Genomic DNA, 18,289 nt, shown 5'->3' with positions numbered 1-18,289 from the left:
TGAATATTCTTTTTTTTTTTTTTTTTTTTTGGTTTTTTTCGAGACAGGGTTTCTCTGCAGCTTTTTTAGAGCCTGTCCTGGAACTAGCTCTTGTAGACCAGGCTGGCCTCGAACTCACAGAGATCCGCCTGCCTCTGCCTCCCGAGTGCTGGGATTAAAGGCGTGCGCCACCACCGCCCGGCTCTTTGCTGAATATTCTGTAGATGCCTACTAGTAGTATTGAAATGTATTAATCGATAATAAAATCTCCTCTCATTCAGATTTACATAGTTATGTATCTTCTTGTCAAAGGAGGAAGTCAGTGCAGAGAGGAGAGCAACGGCCAGGCCTGCCTTCTGCGAATCCCTCTGTGACGGTGGCTATGGGGGCACCTTAGGAGGCTGTCGCACCTGGGCAGTGGTCAGGGCGCTGCACATGGAGCAGATGGCCTCTGCGTCATCATCGGTTTTCTTCTTCACTTGCAAAAGCTGAGCAGCCTGAATGAGAGGTTCCAGAGTCTCTTTGGCCCCACTGTTCATTAGATTCTTGTCACGTAGCCATTCTTCCAATTGACTGACATTGTACCTACGCCAAAAATAAAAAGAGAAAGTGTAAGAAAGAATAAAAGAGAAAATGCAAATTTTCTGAATGCTGTCATAAGTGTCTTAATTTTGTGTATGTAGCCTTGTCAGTTAAAATGACAGGTAGTATTTTTGTTCAATTTTCTAAAATCTAATCAGCTGTGCTTTAACATTTATCATTATAAAGTCATGAGGCTTATAATTGTAATTATGTAAGACTGAATGACAAGAGCTGCAACTCTTTGTTGGAAGATGGAAACAAAGTCATCAGAGGAAAAGTTATTAGACTTGCTAATAAACAAAACTGAATATAGCATATGACTCTGCCCTTACTAAACAGCTGACTAGAATGGACTTTCTGGCTTCTGCAATTTCAGACATAGGTTCCCTTTGCAGGATAAGTCTCTAAATTCTTCATGCACTCTGCCTTACTTAAGACTCCAAACTGATTGGCTGAATAACCAGATACCCCAATATATGCTTTGGACTCAAGCTTCTCTAAGAAAGGGCCTTGACAATGGGAACAGTGGCCTGAGAAAGCCTAGAGATAGGAGAAGAAAAGGGGAAGAAAGCCCTTAGGAAGAGATGGATTCCAAACTGGAGAGATAAGGAAATTACCCAGATGCTAGGGTTTAGATGCCCAGTTATCTAATGGAACATTTCAAACTACAGTTAAGGCAGACTGACACACAGTCAGAATTCAGGCAGAAGGAGGTATTATGATATTAAGATGAGTGACTTCAGTTGGGTGTGATAGCACGTGTCTGTAATCTTGGCACTTGGGAGGTAGAGGCAAGAAAATCAGGTGTTCAAAGTTATCATTGACTACACTGTGAGTTTGAGATCAGCCTGGCTACATGAGGCCCTGCCATTTAAAAAAGGATGCATAGCTTCATGAAAAGTTAGAATCCCTGAATGGAGGTCATACCTTAAAGTGAAATGTGGAGAAGAGCGGTCAATATAGAACACTAAAGTTTGCTACTAGTAACTCTTTCTCAGTGAACATACCGGCTGCACCAGGATAACTATTTGCCTCCCCCCATTCAGTTATGTTATAATAATGAGGCAATGATGAGCAACAAGTATAAAATTTAGTTGCTGCTGGGCATGGGTGGTGCGTGCCTGCATTCCTGGCTGAAGCAGGGTTGTGAGCCCCAAACCAGCTGGGTCACAAAAAAGAAACTAAAATTTAAAAATAGAGTATAGTTTTTCTTCAAATTCAACTGTTAGTAAATTATCTCTTTGGATCTATTACTTTTCTTCAATTTAAACCTTTTTTAATTAATTGTTTTAAGTGTATGATTTTGGTTGGATATATGTACATGTACACACTGTGTACAGAGTCCTGAAGAGTTGCATCTCCTAGAACTGGAATTACAGATAGTTGTGAATCACCACATAGGTGCTGGGAACCTTACCTGGGTCCTATGCAAGAGCAGTAAGTGCTCTTAACCACTGAGCCATCTCTCCAGCCCCTGTTGGGCCTATTCTCATTCATATTCCTAATATGGAAAGATATTTCTAAGAACAACCACCAAATACTAGAAAGTTTCATTTTCCCTAATATTTCCTTACTTTACAGTGAAAACAAATAAAAAAGAGAAAACAAAAATCTGTTGTTGTGCCTTTTGTACATCCCTACTCCTACAAACAAGGTGGCTTAACAGAGGAGCAGGGTTTCCTCCTGAGCAAGAGAACCCACCCAAGTCAGAGAACTGGCTCTATGCTAGTCGTTCTCACATGCTTGGCCATGTGGCACCAACAATGGGTGCACTGCTTGGAAACAAGTCATCAGCCCTCAAGAGGCAAGCAGGGCAGTGACACCTGCTGGTGTTTGCTCACCTGATCTGCATGCCTTTGCTCCAAGAGCACATGTCCTTGCGCAGGAGGAGGTTGTTGAGGGTGATGGCGCCCACAATGTAGAACATCTGCTTGACCACTTGCTTGATTAGCTCTGGGTCCATGCCATGCTGACACATGACTGAGTGGAAGGAGTTGAGCTGACGTAGGATGGAGTCCAGCGTGTAGGTGCCCTCGTCTGCGATACTGGAGGTTCGCTTTCTGAGTCCTGTGGGCTTCACTCCGGATACACCCTGAATTGTTTCATGCTCTAGCATGCCTGAGACTGTAGAAGTATTTCAATTATTAAGAGAATTCAGAGGGAGGTACACATGTATATGCTCCCCCCCCCCCTCTCTCTCTCTCTCTCTCACACACACACACACACAGACACTTTAGGAAATGATGTGAGAATGAAGATGGTGGGAGAAGGAACGGCCCCCAAGAATAAGCCTTTGGATTTAAACTTTAATGAAGTAGTAAGTTTTTTTACAGTATTAAGTGACCTTACTGCTGTATTTTCTAAAACAAGCAGCAGCTTTTGGGACTGCACTGGCACGTGGTATCTGAGAAGTTTTTGAGAGTGGTTAAATAAGTGTTCTTTGTATTTGATCTCAGACATTAAAAAACCGCGAATCCAAACAACAACAAGAACAAAACAATAACAAGAAGACAGTAAGAAAGGTGTGACCTTGGGAAGCAGTCTTGGAGAATAAGACCCGTTAGAGCCGGTGGTGTGGGGATTGCAGAGCTGAGCTTCCCCCCCTGATCCTTACGACTGCAGTGAGACTTTGGGATGCCTTGATTTCTCCAGACTTAGTCTCTGTTCCTGTACCTCTTTCTCTGTGTCTGGTTTATGCCTCCTTAGAAAGCTTCTAACAGTCAACTCTGAGATACCCACTCTGAGATGCCCATCCCCCTTACCTGGGAGGCCCTTGAAAGTAATCACCATACCTTGGTTGTTTTTATTTTTTTCCCTTGTGCTAAACTCAGCTCCTCACAAACCCTATTCCAAAAACATTTGTGAAAACCCATCCCAGCCTCCTTGGTTTCCCCCAGGAGGCTCTGTGCAGTAGTGCCACTTAGTTAGAAGTCCAAAGTCTTTTTGACAACTGGACACAAGGACAAAGTCTATTGCTAGAAATAAGGCACAGCTGTCTCCAGAGAGAAGACTTAAACACAGATTCTAGTGCTTCCATCATGTGAAGACAGGGATTTCTGTTGGACCTACTATTTTATGTTTTCCACAGGAATAGATGCCTGACACATGTCCCACTGGCCTCACTTGTTGGCTGCACATGTGATGCTCAGGAACACTGGTCTTACCTATCATCGGCTGAAGGATGTTCTCTAACACTCTCACAAGCTGCTGGTAGATCTGAATGGCCAAGTCGCTTAGCACTTGCCGATATTCGGCAAGGTCAAAATTGGTGAGGCAGTGTTCATTCTGGCGAGATGTGTTGTGTTTCATGAAGCCCTAGAATCAACACAGTGTTAGGGGTGCACAGAAAGCCAGTGCCTCTGTCACCTCACTGTCTCTAAGTGCCTCTGTCACCTCACTCTGCAATCTGCTCAGCAACTTCTCGCCCAGTGCCAGGATATTCATTCTCAATACTATTGCTTATGTTTTTATTCTGGTCATCAACCTCCTCCACTTAAAGTTTTGAATAATAAATGATCTTGGCAATCTATACTTAAGATGGGGGGATTTAAGAAAAAAGAAACATACTTCATTAATAAAACAGTTAACACTAAATAAATAACTGAAAGTACTCTTTAAATATAGTCCTATTCATATATACCACACCTAGAGGGATATATATATGCATAATCTTCTTGAATATACCAGTATTTTTGTGGATTAGAAAATAAATGAACTTTGTCATTTTCGCCTAACTCATGGAATCTATACAATAATTTCATTTAGACCTTAGAAAAGTCTTCCAGTAGCACTGGTGTAAAAGCAGAATTCCCCAGATGGGCAGCACTTCTTCCAGACACTTTGCATGGAAGCACACTACTCAGCAGCCCTGCCTAATGATGGAGCTGCTTCCTGAATGACACAGCATCCAGGACCTCCTTCACGGCCTTTCTCAGGATTCTGTTCTCTCAGGCCCGCCCACCTTCTTGGGTGTCCCTGCTTGTCTTTGAAAAGCCTGTCATTTTGCATGACAGTCCTTTGCTCCAGGTGCTAGAGATTGCTACTGACTAAGCTTCTCTGCCTGCCACAGGTCTCCAAGCTGTGTAGATGCAGAGTCACAGCTCTGGTAATTACTCATTTGACTGATGCTTGATTTGTTTTTGCCATGCTTTCTCAAATGTTAGGAAGAAAGAAAGTACATCATTGCTCAGTTCACCAGAAGACAGCAAGAATCAATGAAGCAGTACATTTCCAAGTCACTTGCTTGGGAGTTTGAAAATTAACATGATTCAAATGTTTTTTAAACTTTCCCTTTAAAAGGTCAGAGAAAGTACAGCATGCTGTTTTTACCACCATGGTTTTCTTACCTCTTCTCCACTATATTGCTTCAAACAGTGCAAAAATCGGCATGTGTTAGAGAGCCAGAAGGAGACAGTTTCAAAATCATCACCTCTTTTCTGAAAGAGAAAATAAGTCTAAATTTTCTTATCCTTAGGAAAAAAGGTAGGCAGACACAGAAGGCCTGCTTCTTTCACGAACCATCATAAAGTACCACACCAGTAAAGCACATGTTAGTTTACATCATTGTCAGCAGAATCCAACCAAGTCCCCTAGTAACAAATGTTACTGTTCTTGCCTTCAGACAAGTATTCCCACTCAGCTAACTTAGCTGCCTCTTTGTGCAGAAAAAGGTTCAGTTCACAGTGAACCCAGACTGACTCACATTGTTGGATTAATGAAATAAAGCAGAATGAGCTAGAGACACAAAGAATATAGTAAGTTCTATAATGAAGAACATGAAAAAGAGCTTGTCACCCTCAAATGAAGCTTGGATTAAAATTTTTGTCACAATGAATTTTGTGGGCAGTGAACCAGAGATGGAGGAAGTCCCACACTGAGTAGACAGGGGAGCTGGCTGGCTCTTAACCATCATGGGAGGAGTACAAGGAGAAGCAAAGTCTCATGCTTCAAAGAGACGCTGGCACTGAAAGTGTTTCTCAGAGGTCAAAGAGTAGGCACAATGCAGATGGCTACAAGTTTGTGAATGAATTTTTGATACTAGTTCAGACACAAAAAGTTACAGAATCATCAATGTTTATCTAATTTTGCATAAGAAACATTAAAAGTTACCTGAGGTAGATTCCTAGCATTAAATACCTATGGTTTTATCTTAGAAGTTCTTTTTTAAAAATGGCATGAGGGGCTGGGTCTGTAAAGTGTTTAGAGAATAAGCATGAGGGCCTGAGATTGATCCCCAGCATACACAGAAGACTGGGTGTAGTAACTTGTAGTCCCAGTACTGGGGAGGCAGATGGGAGACTTCCTGAGGCATACTCTGGTCAGCCTAGCCTAATCGGTGAGTCCCAGGTCCCAGTGAGAAGCCTTGTCTCAAAAAACAAGGTAGGTGGTACTCCTGGGGAACACTGGAGGTTGTTTTCTGGCTGCCATGTAGAACTGTGCTCAAGTGGGCGTACACACACACACACTTTTATACACATACACACAAATATACATTTAGTATCTGTGTATCCTCCCCCTACCTTTTCTCTACCTACCTATCTATCTTTGGTTTAATGTAGCCTAATCTGGCCTCAGATTTACTATATAGCTGATGCTAGCCTTCAATCCTGATCCTCCTACCTCTATCACCCAAATGTGACACCATACCTGGTTTAAAATGATATATATTTCTTACTGATACATCAGAGCACAGCTTAGATTTCTAGAAACTATAGAACATTTGTCTTTGATCCTAGTTGTCACTTTATATAGTACAAGTGTATCTAGAACAGGTTATGCTATGAGGAATGGTTAATTTCTTACAGGATCGTTTCTTTTGGATAATAAAAATTACATCCTTAAATATGCATAAAACATATTAAAAACCTTAAGATTTGGAGAATATTATTCTGAAATGACTTTAAGAAAGAAATCCTAGAAGATATTTTCTATTTTTAGCCAAATTTAGTATTTCTAGCTGAAACAGCAGAACTGAGTTCAGGCCTCTACTTTGAAAAAAACCTAGCTTTAAGAACATTGCCAGAATTATATCCAGGCAGTGGTGGCGCACGCCTTTAACCCTAGCACTCGGGAGGCAGTGAATTCAAGGCCAGCCTGGTCTACAAAAGAAGTTTCAGGACAGCCAGAGTTGTCACACAGAGAAACTCCATCGCAAACCCCTCCAAAAAAAGAATATTGCCAGAATTAAATAAAATGTTATGATATTTCCACACACAGGCAATCATCATGTGGCTTGCATACAGGTTTGACTAAGAACTTTAACTCTTCCACAGACGTGGATTCCATCTACTCCCATGGTGGTGCTGGCTGAGCTGGCAGAGAACATCTGTGTAGATGGGAAGGCAACATTAGTCAAGGCTGTTCCACAGGACAGAGTCACTGGCTGTCTTTGCTGATGACTAAGTAAGTCTAGCTGCAAAGTCTCTGAAGGGCCTAACAGAAATCCTGTAATTGTACCCACATTACCAGTACCCTTAGCATCATCAGAAAGCAAAACCAAGCAAACAAACAAAAACAACCAGATAAAAGGAGAAGGCGATTAAAGAGAGGGCTTCATGAACAAACAAATTAACTCCACTAAAATAGCTTCTTGCCATATGAACAAGATGGGTCTGCTCTGCCCCGTTAAAGTAAAACACTCTGTGCTACTTAAAAATACATGTTTTGGTGACTTTAAAGCATTTAAAACAAAACTGCACTTCTCTACTAGTTATCTCAAAATAATATTTTGATAATGAATAAACTGTACACCAAAATTAGATATTGAATTAATGTCATTCTGTCTTACAAAGAAAATTAGACAAGCTCACAATTATTCTCAGTTTTCTTTTCTACTTATTAGGTAAAATTATCTGTGAGCTAAAAACTGTATGGATTATCAATATGCTTCAGAGCCTGTGAGAACACTGCTAAGATCAAATCAGGGTACAGGGTGCAGGGCAAACTCGATTGAGGCAATGCACATTAAAGCAGAACGCCAAGACTGTCATTATGCTGTGGTGAACACTCTACTAAAATCATTAGCTAATATATTGATAATTAGTCAAACTAGATGAATGGATCTTGCAATTAGGTTGAGAAAGGGGGAAAAGTTTTAAAAATCTGTATATGAGTTAACTTAAGAAATAGTAAACACATAGTCTGCTTGGCATCAATATGCCCCAAATTAAATGAGTTATATTTAGAAAAACATCATGGATTTTAAGGAAGAGCCTTTAGAAACCCCACACTTTGGTATCACTGTGGAACAGATGACAGAGAATAACTGCGCTACAGAAGTGGGGAAGCAGCACTTGTCAGAGGCCACAGCTCTGGGAGCTGGAAGGCATGGGGAGCTGCTGTGGATGAGACAGTCACAGAGGGCTGTGGTGACGGCTGAACAGCAGTGTCAGTATATATTAACACTTATAAAGAGTAAGACGTCAAAGTTTATGTTCTGCATACTTTACACTTTTTTGTTTTCTTTTTTCCCTTTTATTGAAAATAGAATCCCCCCTCTCATAATATATTCTGATTATGTTTCCCCTCCCTCTACTCCTCCTAGTTCCTCCCCCACCTCATCTCTTATCCAGATCCCAGCCCGTTCTGTCTCTTATTAGAAAACAGATTTCTAAGGAATAATAATAAAATAGGATTTAAAAACCCCCAAACTAACACATTGGAAACACTAAAGTAGAAGCCATAATATGTCCTCAGAGGACCTGATGCAAACCCATGCATGCCCTGTAAATGCTGCCTCAGTCTCTGAGTTCATAAGAGCTTTGTCATGTTAATTTAGAGGGCCTTGGTTTTTTGTTTTTTGTGTTTTTTTCGTTTTGTTTTTTTTTTTTGCTTTTTTTTTTTTTTTTTTTGCTATCCAACATCCTCTCTGGCTCTTATACTCTTTCTGATTCGTCTTCTGCAGGGTTCCCTGAGCTCTGAGGGGAGGGATTTTACAATAAAAATTTAAAAGGCCAATTTAGATGCAAGAGATCTTCATCATCGATGCTTTGTTAAGCTGAATAATCAGAAGGAAAGGTGCCTGATCACATCTTCATTCCTCACAGAAATACTGAGCTAAAAGTAAGTGTGTCTCTCTGGAGTCACTAGGAGGATTACATAAGGTAAGTAGTGGACAGTAAGTTTATAGGCTGCTCCTCCATTGTTAATGCTACTGTCTTTCCCAGGCCTTTTTGTCTCTGACTAGCATCTCTTTACAGGGATTGTAGGTAACAAGACAATTTGTGGGATGAATTGGAGAATAGGGGAATAGAAGTTGAAAGAAAAAAATTAATGTCATAGCAGTCATTTTTTTTATTATAATAAACTACATATTATTGAACTTGACATTTATCTCAACATCAGCATCATAGTCTACATATATGGACCACATATTAACATGCATGTATATAATTGGTTTTCATTAAACACTTGAACATTTTATTTATTTATCATTGAATCAGAGTCTTACAGTGTAGACTTGACTGGCCTGGAATTTGCTTTGTAAGGGCCGGCTAACCTTAAAGTCATAGGGATCCTCAAGATGTGTGCCACCATGCCTGTCTTCTGTTAAACATTTTAAATTTGTTTTCAATAAAATCTAAAGCAGACTATTGCTGTCACTTTGCTCCACAATTAAAATGCAATAAATGTCTAATTCATCTTGATTACTGTCCAATCTGAACCTGTTCTGAAAGAAGGCATATAAGCTATCATATTTACCATAGGTCCCCAGCTAGTGGTGGCTTTTGAGAGGCTGTGGAATCCTTAGGAAATAAAGGTTAGCTGAAGGAAAGGGGCAGGCCTTGATGATTATAGTCCAGCTCCATTTCTGAATTAGTCTTTGCTTAGTGTTCATCTGAGATGGGCTTATACTTCCTTAAGCTCTGAGTCCCTCAAAATTATCATTTCTTCTTTTAAGTGCCCCTGTCAGGTACTGGGTCACAGTGATGAGAAAGTATCTAGCCCAGAAAGTTATATAGACGGTTTCCTACAATAGCAGTTTGTGGTTAAGACTGAAAAGGGTTTGTAATTAGCAACTGTACCAAGTCTAAAGGAGAAACAGTGCACAGGCTGTCATCATTAACAACCATGAGAACTGACCTTCAAGACTTTTTTGATGCTGTTAATTGTTGATGTCAGCAATGATCTTACTTTCTGATCATCGTTCAGGTAATCAGCATGTCGTACACACATAAATAAGATGTATGCTGGTAACCCTGGAATCAAATTGACAGCCACACCACGTGGCTTCAATTCTGAATAAAGAAAAAGGAGAAAAAAAATTATGTAACCCTGAGAGTCTTTGTAAGGAATGTTTTGTGGGAGAGAAAAGCATAGTTGAGTAAGAGCTCAATCATTCAGGGCAACTCATCAACATACCCAAACCCAGTATTTTAACAGCTTATAAGTAAAATTATTGACTATGGGCACATATCTATATGCAGTTCATATATCCTGCCCTGACTTTCCCCTTGAAGTCCAGTCTTGTTTATCAACTTCATCCTGCCGTCTCTGCTCAGGCACATCAAGTCAAGCCTCTCCCAAGCCAAGTTCTCCATTCCTCATGGTATCTGCTCTACTTATGGTCCTCTCCCCATCTTCAGCTTCTCAGGTCACAAACTTCACCATTTTTAAAATTCCTTACTTTTCTCACACCATCTACCCAATTTATTAATCTTGCTAGTGTGCCCTAAAAAATACAGCTAGAATCTAACTACTTCTACTAGCTACTTTGCAGTTGAGGGCATTATCACCTCTTTTAGGGCTGCTGGAATAAATTCACCCCCTATTCTCTGATCATTTCCAAGTATCTACAGCTATTTACTTGAGAAAATGCATGTTAAATCATGCCACTTTTGTTCTGAGAATTCTTTTTTTCCAAAATATTTATTTATTTATTTATTTATTTATTTAGTATACAATATTCTGTGTGTATGCCTGCTGGCCAGAAGAGGGCACCAGATCTCATTACAGATGGTTGTGAGCCACCATGTGGTTGCTGGGAATTGAACTCAGGATCTTTGGAAGAGCAGGCAATGCTCTTAACCTCTGAGCCATCTCTCCAGCCCCTCTGAGAATTCTTCAAAGAGCTTCTTTGCTCACTTATAAAATTCCAAACCTGAATTGTGCTCCACACTACCTAGTTCTTCCCCATGCTCAGCTCACTCTGCTCCAAACAACTCTCCTTGCTGTCTGCCAAACATTTCATGGCTCCCACCCAAGACTCATGTCCTTACACCTTTTCTGTCTCTGATGTTCTTTCCTCAGAAGCACAACTTGTTACTTACTCTGTTTAGCCACTGTGCACAGAACACCCCATCGAAGAGTGTTTAATGACAATCTGAAATGAAACTGTACACTCTCTATTTAGTCTTTACTCTCTATTCTTTTTACCCTTTAATAACCAGCCCCTGAAATGTTTTTGCTAAATGAAGATCATGTGGAAGCTGAAGCACTTCTGAGCCTCTATATAGGACTAAGCTGAGCACCACGAAGCTGAGGAGTGCTACGTTAGTGTGACTGTCAACCCCACTGCTGTCACCATGGTAGCTGGGAGGAGAAAAAGGCAAAGGCTGACGATTTCAGGTCACTACTACTCAGGGGTTCATGCATCCGTTCCTTATTTTACTCCTTCATAATTCTTCTTAGAGGCTCACCCTCAAAGCCGTTTGCCCCTCCCAAATGCCTCTTCCATTCCCTTTTCAATGCTCCCATCTTTTCCGTACTTTGCTGGATATTTTTCCTTAATTATATTTTTTTCTTCCATATTATTAAATTGTTGTACTAAATACAGTAACTCATAAACATTTCTAGGGAATAAAAATAAGAATTTAAAAAATTAAATGACTTACAACAGTGGCATCCAACTTTGGTTACACTTGGGAATCCCTGAAACATTTTCAGAATAGTACTAGATGTGGCCAAACTCTTTTCCATGGAAATTTCAATTTACTTAATTTGGGGCAGGGGGCTATCAACACTTTTTAAGAGCTTCTTAAGTGGGCTGAGAATATGGCTCAGTATCTGTCTACTGTTCATGTGGCCCCGGGTTTGATTCCCCTCTCCCCTCAAACACAATCCCCACATGCTGTTTGTAGTGGAAGTACACATAGGCCTTAGTACTTGGGAGGAAGAGACTGGAGTACTGTGAATTCTAGGTTAGCTTTGGCTACATATCAAGTTTTATGTCAGCCTGGGCTATATATGATGAGATATTGTCTCAAAACCAAACCAAACCAAACCAACCCAAAATTCCTGAGTGATCTTAACATGAAGCCGGAACCGAGAGGCTTACAGTTGGATCCTAGACACAGGCTCTCCCCCTCTGATAGCTAATTCTCAGTAAGGACTCTCCCACAGTACTACAGTGCAGGATGAAATGATGACCCAGAAAACTCCAGAGCTGGACTGCAGTGGCTTAGATCTATGGCCTTCGCTGCTCAGAAAGCTGAGGCTGATGACAACCCCTGGGAGTTGAAGATAAGCATGGACACAAGGGGACCACTGTCTCCAAAAAGAAATTTTAGAACTTATTTTTTAAAACATTTATTTGTTTTGTGCGTGCTGTGTGAGGGTCTATGACACAATGTCTGTGGAAGTCAAAGGACAGCTTTCAGGACTCTGCTTTCTCCTTCCACCACAGGTGAAGGGACTCTGGCCAGCTCGAGCATGGCGGGCATGGCTCTGGCAGGCCTTGCCATTACCCCATTCCCTCTGCCTTGCTAAAAAAAAAAAAAAACCGTTAGATTACACTCCTAAAGCTACCCACCAAAGTCTATTCCCTTATTTGGTCACTTCCTCCTTCTGAGGCTGACCACCAAGGTCTAGCTATCAAAGTATTGAAGCCCAACAATCAAAAGCCCACTTTGGCTCACCTAATTAACATGCCCAATTAAAACTAAACACCTCAACCTAACACAGGGTTTCCTCTTTTATCGTTATAAACTACCATTTTCCTATGTGCAACATCTGTCTCCCCTTTATCCTTTTGGGGCAAAGATCCCTTCCCTGTCTCCCCTGTTCCCTCCCCTTCTACCTTGTCCTCTATCTCCCATTTGTCTCTTATTCCCTGCCCTCTCTCACTCTGGGGCAAATAAAGTTCCTGAGTGATACCAATCTTTTACAGTGGGGTCCTGGGAACCAAACCCAATCATCAGGCTTGATAGCATTACCCACTGAGTCACCTTGCCAGTCAAGAAAATAATTTTAAAGACTATCAAATCAGCTTCAAACCCAGTGGCTAGCCTTTCCAGCACTGGCCTGGCTGGAAGGAATCTTACCCACGTTGAAAACACTTGCCTAGAATCAGGTTCTTCACAAGCTTCTGCTCATCCTCCCTTTTGTACTCCAGCATTCCTTGGAAATCCTTCTCTTTCCGGGGAATATTGACTGGCCGGATAGGCTCATCAATGATCTGTCCTGGAGAGATGTTCTCCATCTGACCAACTTCAGGAGAAACAACGCGAGGAGAGAGATTTTGTCAGGTACAACGGCTGAGAGGGCTCCATGCTCTTGTAAAATAAAGTGGACTTTGCAAGAACTGAAGCTCCTTATCGCTGTCATTTAGTCCCCCCCCCCTTTAAAATATTTTTCTCTGCTGAAACTGGGAAAATAGCACCATTAAAGGATAATTCTACTCCAACAGCCACAGAAGCGGATACACAAGTAGTAATATGAGAAAGCTACCCAGAAACTGGCAAGGGTTTTTGTTTGATTTATATCAGGTTTACTTTACAATAAGATCAAGTATCCACAGCACAACAAAAAAGTCCCCAGCATATGCAATTTAGCATATTTAATAATGAATCTTTACCAACCAAAAGTAGTTAGACATAGTCAAGCTCTTGCTTGCAGAATGGGAAAACAAGGTGGGAATGGCAGAACATGTCTGTAATCCCAGCACTTGGGAAAGAGTCAGGTGGATCAAGCATACAGGGCTAGCCTCAGCTATATAGCCAGTTTGAGGTCAGCCTCAGCAACATGAGATCCTGTCTCAAAAGCAAGCAAGCAAGCAAGCAAGCAAACAAATCTCTCAAACAGAAGAGAAACATTCTAAAGGGATAGCAGAGCACACGTTTGCTCTAAGAATCCAATATTTAGTCATTTAAAGCAAGAGCATTTATTTAAAATTTACCATTATCTCGAATTCAAACCACATCAAGATAGTTGATAAGACAGTGTTTATTAGCACAAACTGCTGTAAAAATGCCTAAAATCAGGTTTTTAAGGGCCTCCCTCATAAGGCTAACCTTTCTTCTGCTTATTTCAGTCATGTGCGAACAGATGAAGTCTCCTTTGGAGAGCTAAACAATAGGACACCACCGGGGAAGCAGAAACCAGGCCTTCCCCAGACGCTGAACCTACAGATATCTTCTTGAACCTCTATCCCTTTGAGAAATAACTCTCTGTGAGAAATGTATTTTCACTGCTTATGAATCGTCCAGCCTGAGCAGCACAGACAGAATGAGTCAGCAATCACTTAGCCTGGGGCTGCAGTACAGACCGTCATTCTTCTGAAACCTGCAGCAATCTCTAGTTTCATGTTCTAGATTCTTACAGATCCAAAATGAAAAGGAGAGCGATTCAAAAGAGTCTCTAAAAATTTGCCTTTTCTCTCAAAAGTACCACAAAGATCTTAATCTCAGGTTTAATCCAGTTGTCAGACAATTTCTTACAAGTAGAAAATTCTGGCAAATCTGATCTAAAGCAGGGAAATCAGAAGGTTGAGGTTCTAGACCTATGACCCAACAGGCAGGGTATCAGGTATGTCACTGTAGTTTTGAGGATTTTCTTTGTCTTGTATCAAAAGTTACTGGCTTCTAGAATACTTTCAGGTCTTTTTTTTTTTTTAAATGAAAGCCAAGATGTAACACCCACTCCTGCTAAAAATTATACATGTTGGCATTTTTTTTTAAAGTTTGCTTTTAAAAAAGTGTCCTTAATTAAATATAGCCCACAGGAGAGGCAGGAGTCTTGCTATTTTAAATTAAAGCAAAAAAATTTAAATATGTTTGAACACATTTAAAGAAAGACAAATGACTTTTGATTATTAGAAGGGCATTGCTGCACAAAGACTCTGGTATAAAACACATGTGGAGAGGAAGAGAGAAGTGTCAGAAGAGCTTGTTATGTAGTACCTATTTCATTTTAGCCTCTAGATATAAATCATTTAACTCAAAATATAAACTTCATTAAGAATAAATAAGTCTTTTCTTGTTTAACCCATGAGCTGCTAACACAAATGTTATTTTTTGCTTGGCTTTAAGGGTAGTTTAACTGAAAAGTTAGATTACTAATTGACAATGGCCAAAAATGAATAGCATTTTGGAATATTTTAACTTCTCTCTTCAATTACATTTCAAAGGTTGAATTTACCTCACATTTAAAGAAAACTGATTTAATATGTGAAATAACAATGGCTTTTTATATTTATTTATATTCACTAATGTTGGCAAAGAGCCTCTAGTTTACTGACCTCACAGGTCAATACCCTTAAAACAGTGTTTAACAGTAAATACTCTGCTGTCTTAGCATAATGTCTAGTTCAGCATAGAAGGTTCTCTGAAAGAAAAATCCTAGACTTTTTAAGTATTGCCAATGAACATTATAATAGCTCATGTGTATATGGTATGGGACAATGGTCTGTATTATGTCAATGATTTTTAAATAAATGCTGATTGTCCAGTAGCCAGGCAGGAAATATAGGTGGGACAACCAGTCAGGAAGTAGAGGTAGGTCGATGAGAACAGGAGAATTCTGGGAAGAAGGAAGTCCTAGTCTGCAGTCCTGATCTAGCCACAGAAGAAGCAAGATGTGACTGCCTCGCTAAATAAGGTACTGAGCCACATGGCTAATTTAGACAAGAATAATGAGCTAATATAAGTTATAAGAGTTAATAAGAAGCCTGAGCTAATGGGTCAATCAGTTTATGATTAATGTAGACCTCTGTGTGATTTCTTTGGCACTTAACGATTGTGGAAACTGGGCAGGACAAAAACCATAGACAACATGTATAGACCTGGAGTTTCAGACGATTTTCTTCTTATATTTGTATGTATGGTATGTGTGCATGTTCATGTGTATATTCATGTACCTGGATGCACATGTATGTATGTGGAGGCCTAAGGTTACATTGGACATCTATTTCTACCTGATGCACTGAGGTGGGTTTTTTTTTCCTGAACCCAAAGCTTGTTGTTTCAGCTTGTATAGCTAGCAAGCTTGTTCTGTAGATTCCTTGTTTCTGTCTCTTTAAAACTAGGACTACAGGCAGCTGCCATGCCTGACAACCTTTTATGCAGATTTTGGGGATCCAGTCCTCATAGTTTTATGGAAAGTGCTTTACATGCACAGGTATCTCCCCAACTGCTACAGTTTCAAAAGTTTTTTTTTTATTGTTGTTTTTGTTTTTAGAGACAGAGTTTCTCTGTCTAACAGCCCTGGCTATCCTAGAACTTGCTCTGTAGACCAGGCTGGCCTTGAACTCACAGAGATCCACTTGCCTCTCCCTCCCAAGTGCTGGGGTTAAAGGTGTGTGCCACCACCGCCCGCCTAGTTTCAAAGTAATATATGAATTATGTATAATTCTAAAGGTCTTTAGGAAATATATGGCTATAAAGTAATCTTTCTGACATCTAAACAAACATTTCAATATCAGTACATTAACGAGAGCAATACCCTCTTCAAAGTTAACACTCATGGTACTATGCTCTATTATAGATCAGACATTGTGCTCCTTGTAATTATAAGAAATAAGAGGTGATTTCCATGCTCATAATATTCTTGGTCTACCATAGAAATGAGTGATTCAAGCAGAAAAACTGCTAAAAATATGACTGTGAAAAACCACAGAAAGATAAACCAAACACTGGAGGCAGGGTCATGTGGTCTATGGTGTGATCAGGATGCTTCTGAGGATATGCCATGTGCCTTTCATCCCAAAGAACGAGCAGGGCTTGACCAGGACACCAGCAGTCGGACAGAACAGTTATGATATAGAGTGATGGAGTGAGAAAAAGCAAACACAGAGTTCACTGGGATAGATTCTCTTGAATATCTCAAGTGTGGGGGGGACTCTACCCTTTTCGTCATATGAGGATCATAAAGATGACAAGTAGAGAATATAATAGATGTTAGGATGAACATATCACTGGTGACCAAAATGGTAAGAGCTTGCAAAGATTTAAAGGGAATTTCATCTTTGAAATTCTGTCTCTAAAATGCCTTGAGCAGTGATATGGTTTCAGAATGGACTGAGCATCTGCTTTGGTCTTCACAGCCAGGCCTCAAGCACCCGCAACTGTGTGCAGCATCTAAGAAGCATTCAATAAAACTTACTGAATGGACAAACTAAGCCACAAGACAAGACTAGTATGTTTATATTGAGTTTTTTTCTCAAGGAGCTTATCTATTTCATATAGAAATAATTATATTTTTAAAATTATATTTCTTTATAATTATAATTCCTATTTCCTGATTCACTTTCTTCTTTCTATTAGATCATGAGCTCTTTAAGGATAAACTCTAGCACATTCCTTTTGTAGCTCTACTGTTAACAAGCAGGTGTGTGTAGCATTTACTATTACTATTGTCAATGTGTCGCCCACATTACCACACTCAGTTCTTACAAACCACGTTCGATAGATAACACCATCATTCCCAGTGAGAATGTGAGAAAACTGAGACACAGAGAGGTTCAGCAATTTGCAAATATCCTGAGACTAGGAAACAGAAGAGACAGGATTTGAAACAAGACGCCGTCTCTAGAATCCTTGCTCTTAAGCACATGCTATACTGACTAGGGCAGTATCTGACATATCAGATGTTTGTTAGATGTTTGCTGAATGAATTCTCTCCCTTTGTAACTTACTGTTATATTACTATGAAAAGTATCCCCACATGTAGAAGTAGAAATTTCCACTCCACAGAGGTCAGGATTGTCAAAAGTCATCTTGGTTATTTCTCTAAAAATTCATCTGAGGGAGATTAACACTAGCAAGAGGAAATAAAATTTGACAAATACTGTAAAAATATGTTTAAGTACCTTCAAGTTCACCAATTTTTTTGGCAAAGACTTTCAGTTGTTTTTTCAGTTTCCGGACAGTTTTATCCTGTTTTTCAAGTTGTTCCATCAAATCCTAAGATCAAAATGAGAATTGTATCAGAAAGATCAAAACAGGCTTGGTACAGGCACAAAGGGAGCACAGACACAATCATGGCGACACACTGTTAGTTTTACATAAAAGCTGCATAAGAGCTCACTGGTGGAGCCACCACCTGGCTCAAACTGGCAGACAAGTGAGGTGCAGCTACAGTGACGGCAACTGAAACGCGACTGCTCTGCTCCTTTACAGCGTGATGGAAGTCTTCCAGCAGACGCCTACGGGCAACAACTCACAGATACATTGTCACTTTTGAAGGGGGACTGAGCAAAATTGAGTCTTGATGAGGGCACAAAAGTTCTGTGGGAGATTTGCAGATGGCGGCACTTATGCGAAGACTGACACTCCATGTGTAAAGCACTGTTAGCATCTACCAGCTATAAACTTAGCCTTAATGCTTAAGAAACATGAAGAAGCTTGGGGAAACTAAAAGTAAGTTAAGTCAGATGTGGCACATACCTTTGGTCCCAGCACGCAGGAGTCAATAGTGGGTAGATCTCTGAATTCAAGGCTAACTAGAGTTATAGAGCAACACTCTGTCTCAAAAACCAAACCAAACAACAAAAAATTAAGGAAAATGATAAAGA

The 18,289-nt window shown here is 40.2% G+C and overlaps 1 protein-coding gene across 2 annotated transcripts in view; it reads right to left on the bottom strand.

The window, feature by feature from the left end:
* Window positions 1-18,289, bottom strand: part of Myo5a (myosin VA) — a 154,897-nt gene that overhangs the window by 2,553 nt on the left and 134,055 nt on the right. For both annotated transcript variants that reach the window (XM_038322819.1, XM_038322820.2), the window contains 7 exons: window positions 17,585-17,678; window positions 12,841-12,987; window positions 9,643-9,797; window positions 4,908-4,997; window positions 3,726-3,876; window positions 2,403-2,685; window positions 390-564 (listed from right to left, as the gene is read on the bottom strand). In XM_038322819.1, coding sequence (XP_038178747.1) covers window positions 390-564; window positions 2,403-2,685; window positions 3,726-3,876; window positions 4,908-4,997; window positions 9,643-9,797; window positions 12,841-12,987; window positions 17,585-17,678 — 1,095 coding nt within the window. The remainder of the gene's footprint in view (window positions 1-389; window positions 565-2,402; window positions 2,686-3,725; window positions 3,877-4,907; window positions 4,998-9,642; window positions 9,798-12,840; window positions 12,988-17,584; window positions 17,679-18,289) is intronic.

The sequence above is a fragment of the Arvicola amphibius genome, chromosome 3 (genome assembly GCF_903992535.2).
Source record: "Arvicola amphibius chromosome 3, mArvAmp1.2, whole genome shotgun sequence".
Classification (NCBI taxonomy): Eukaryota; Metazoa; Chordata; class Mammalia; order Rodentia; family Cricetidae; genus Arvicola; species Arvicola amphibius.
This window is presented reverse-complemented; position numbering and strand designations above follow the sequence as displayed.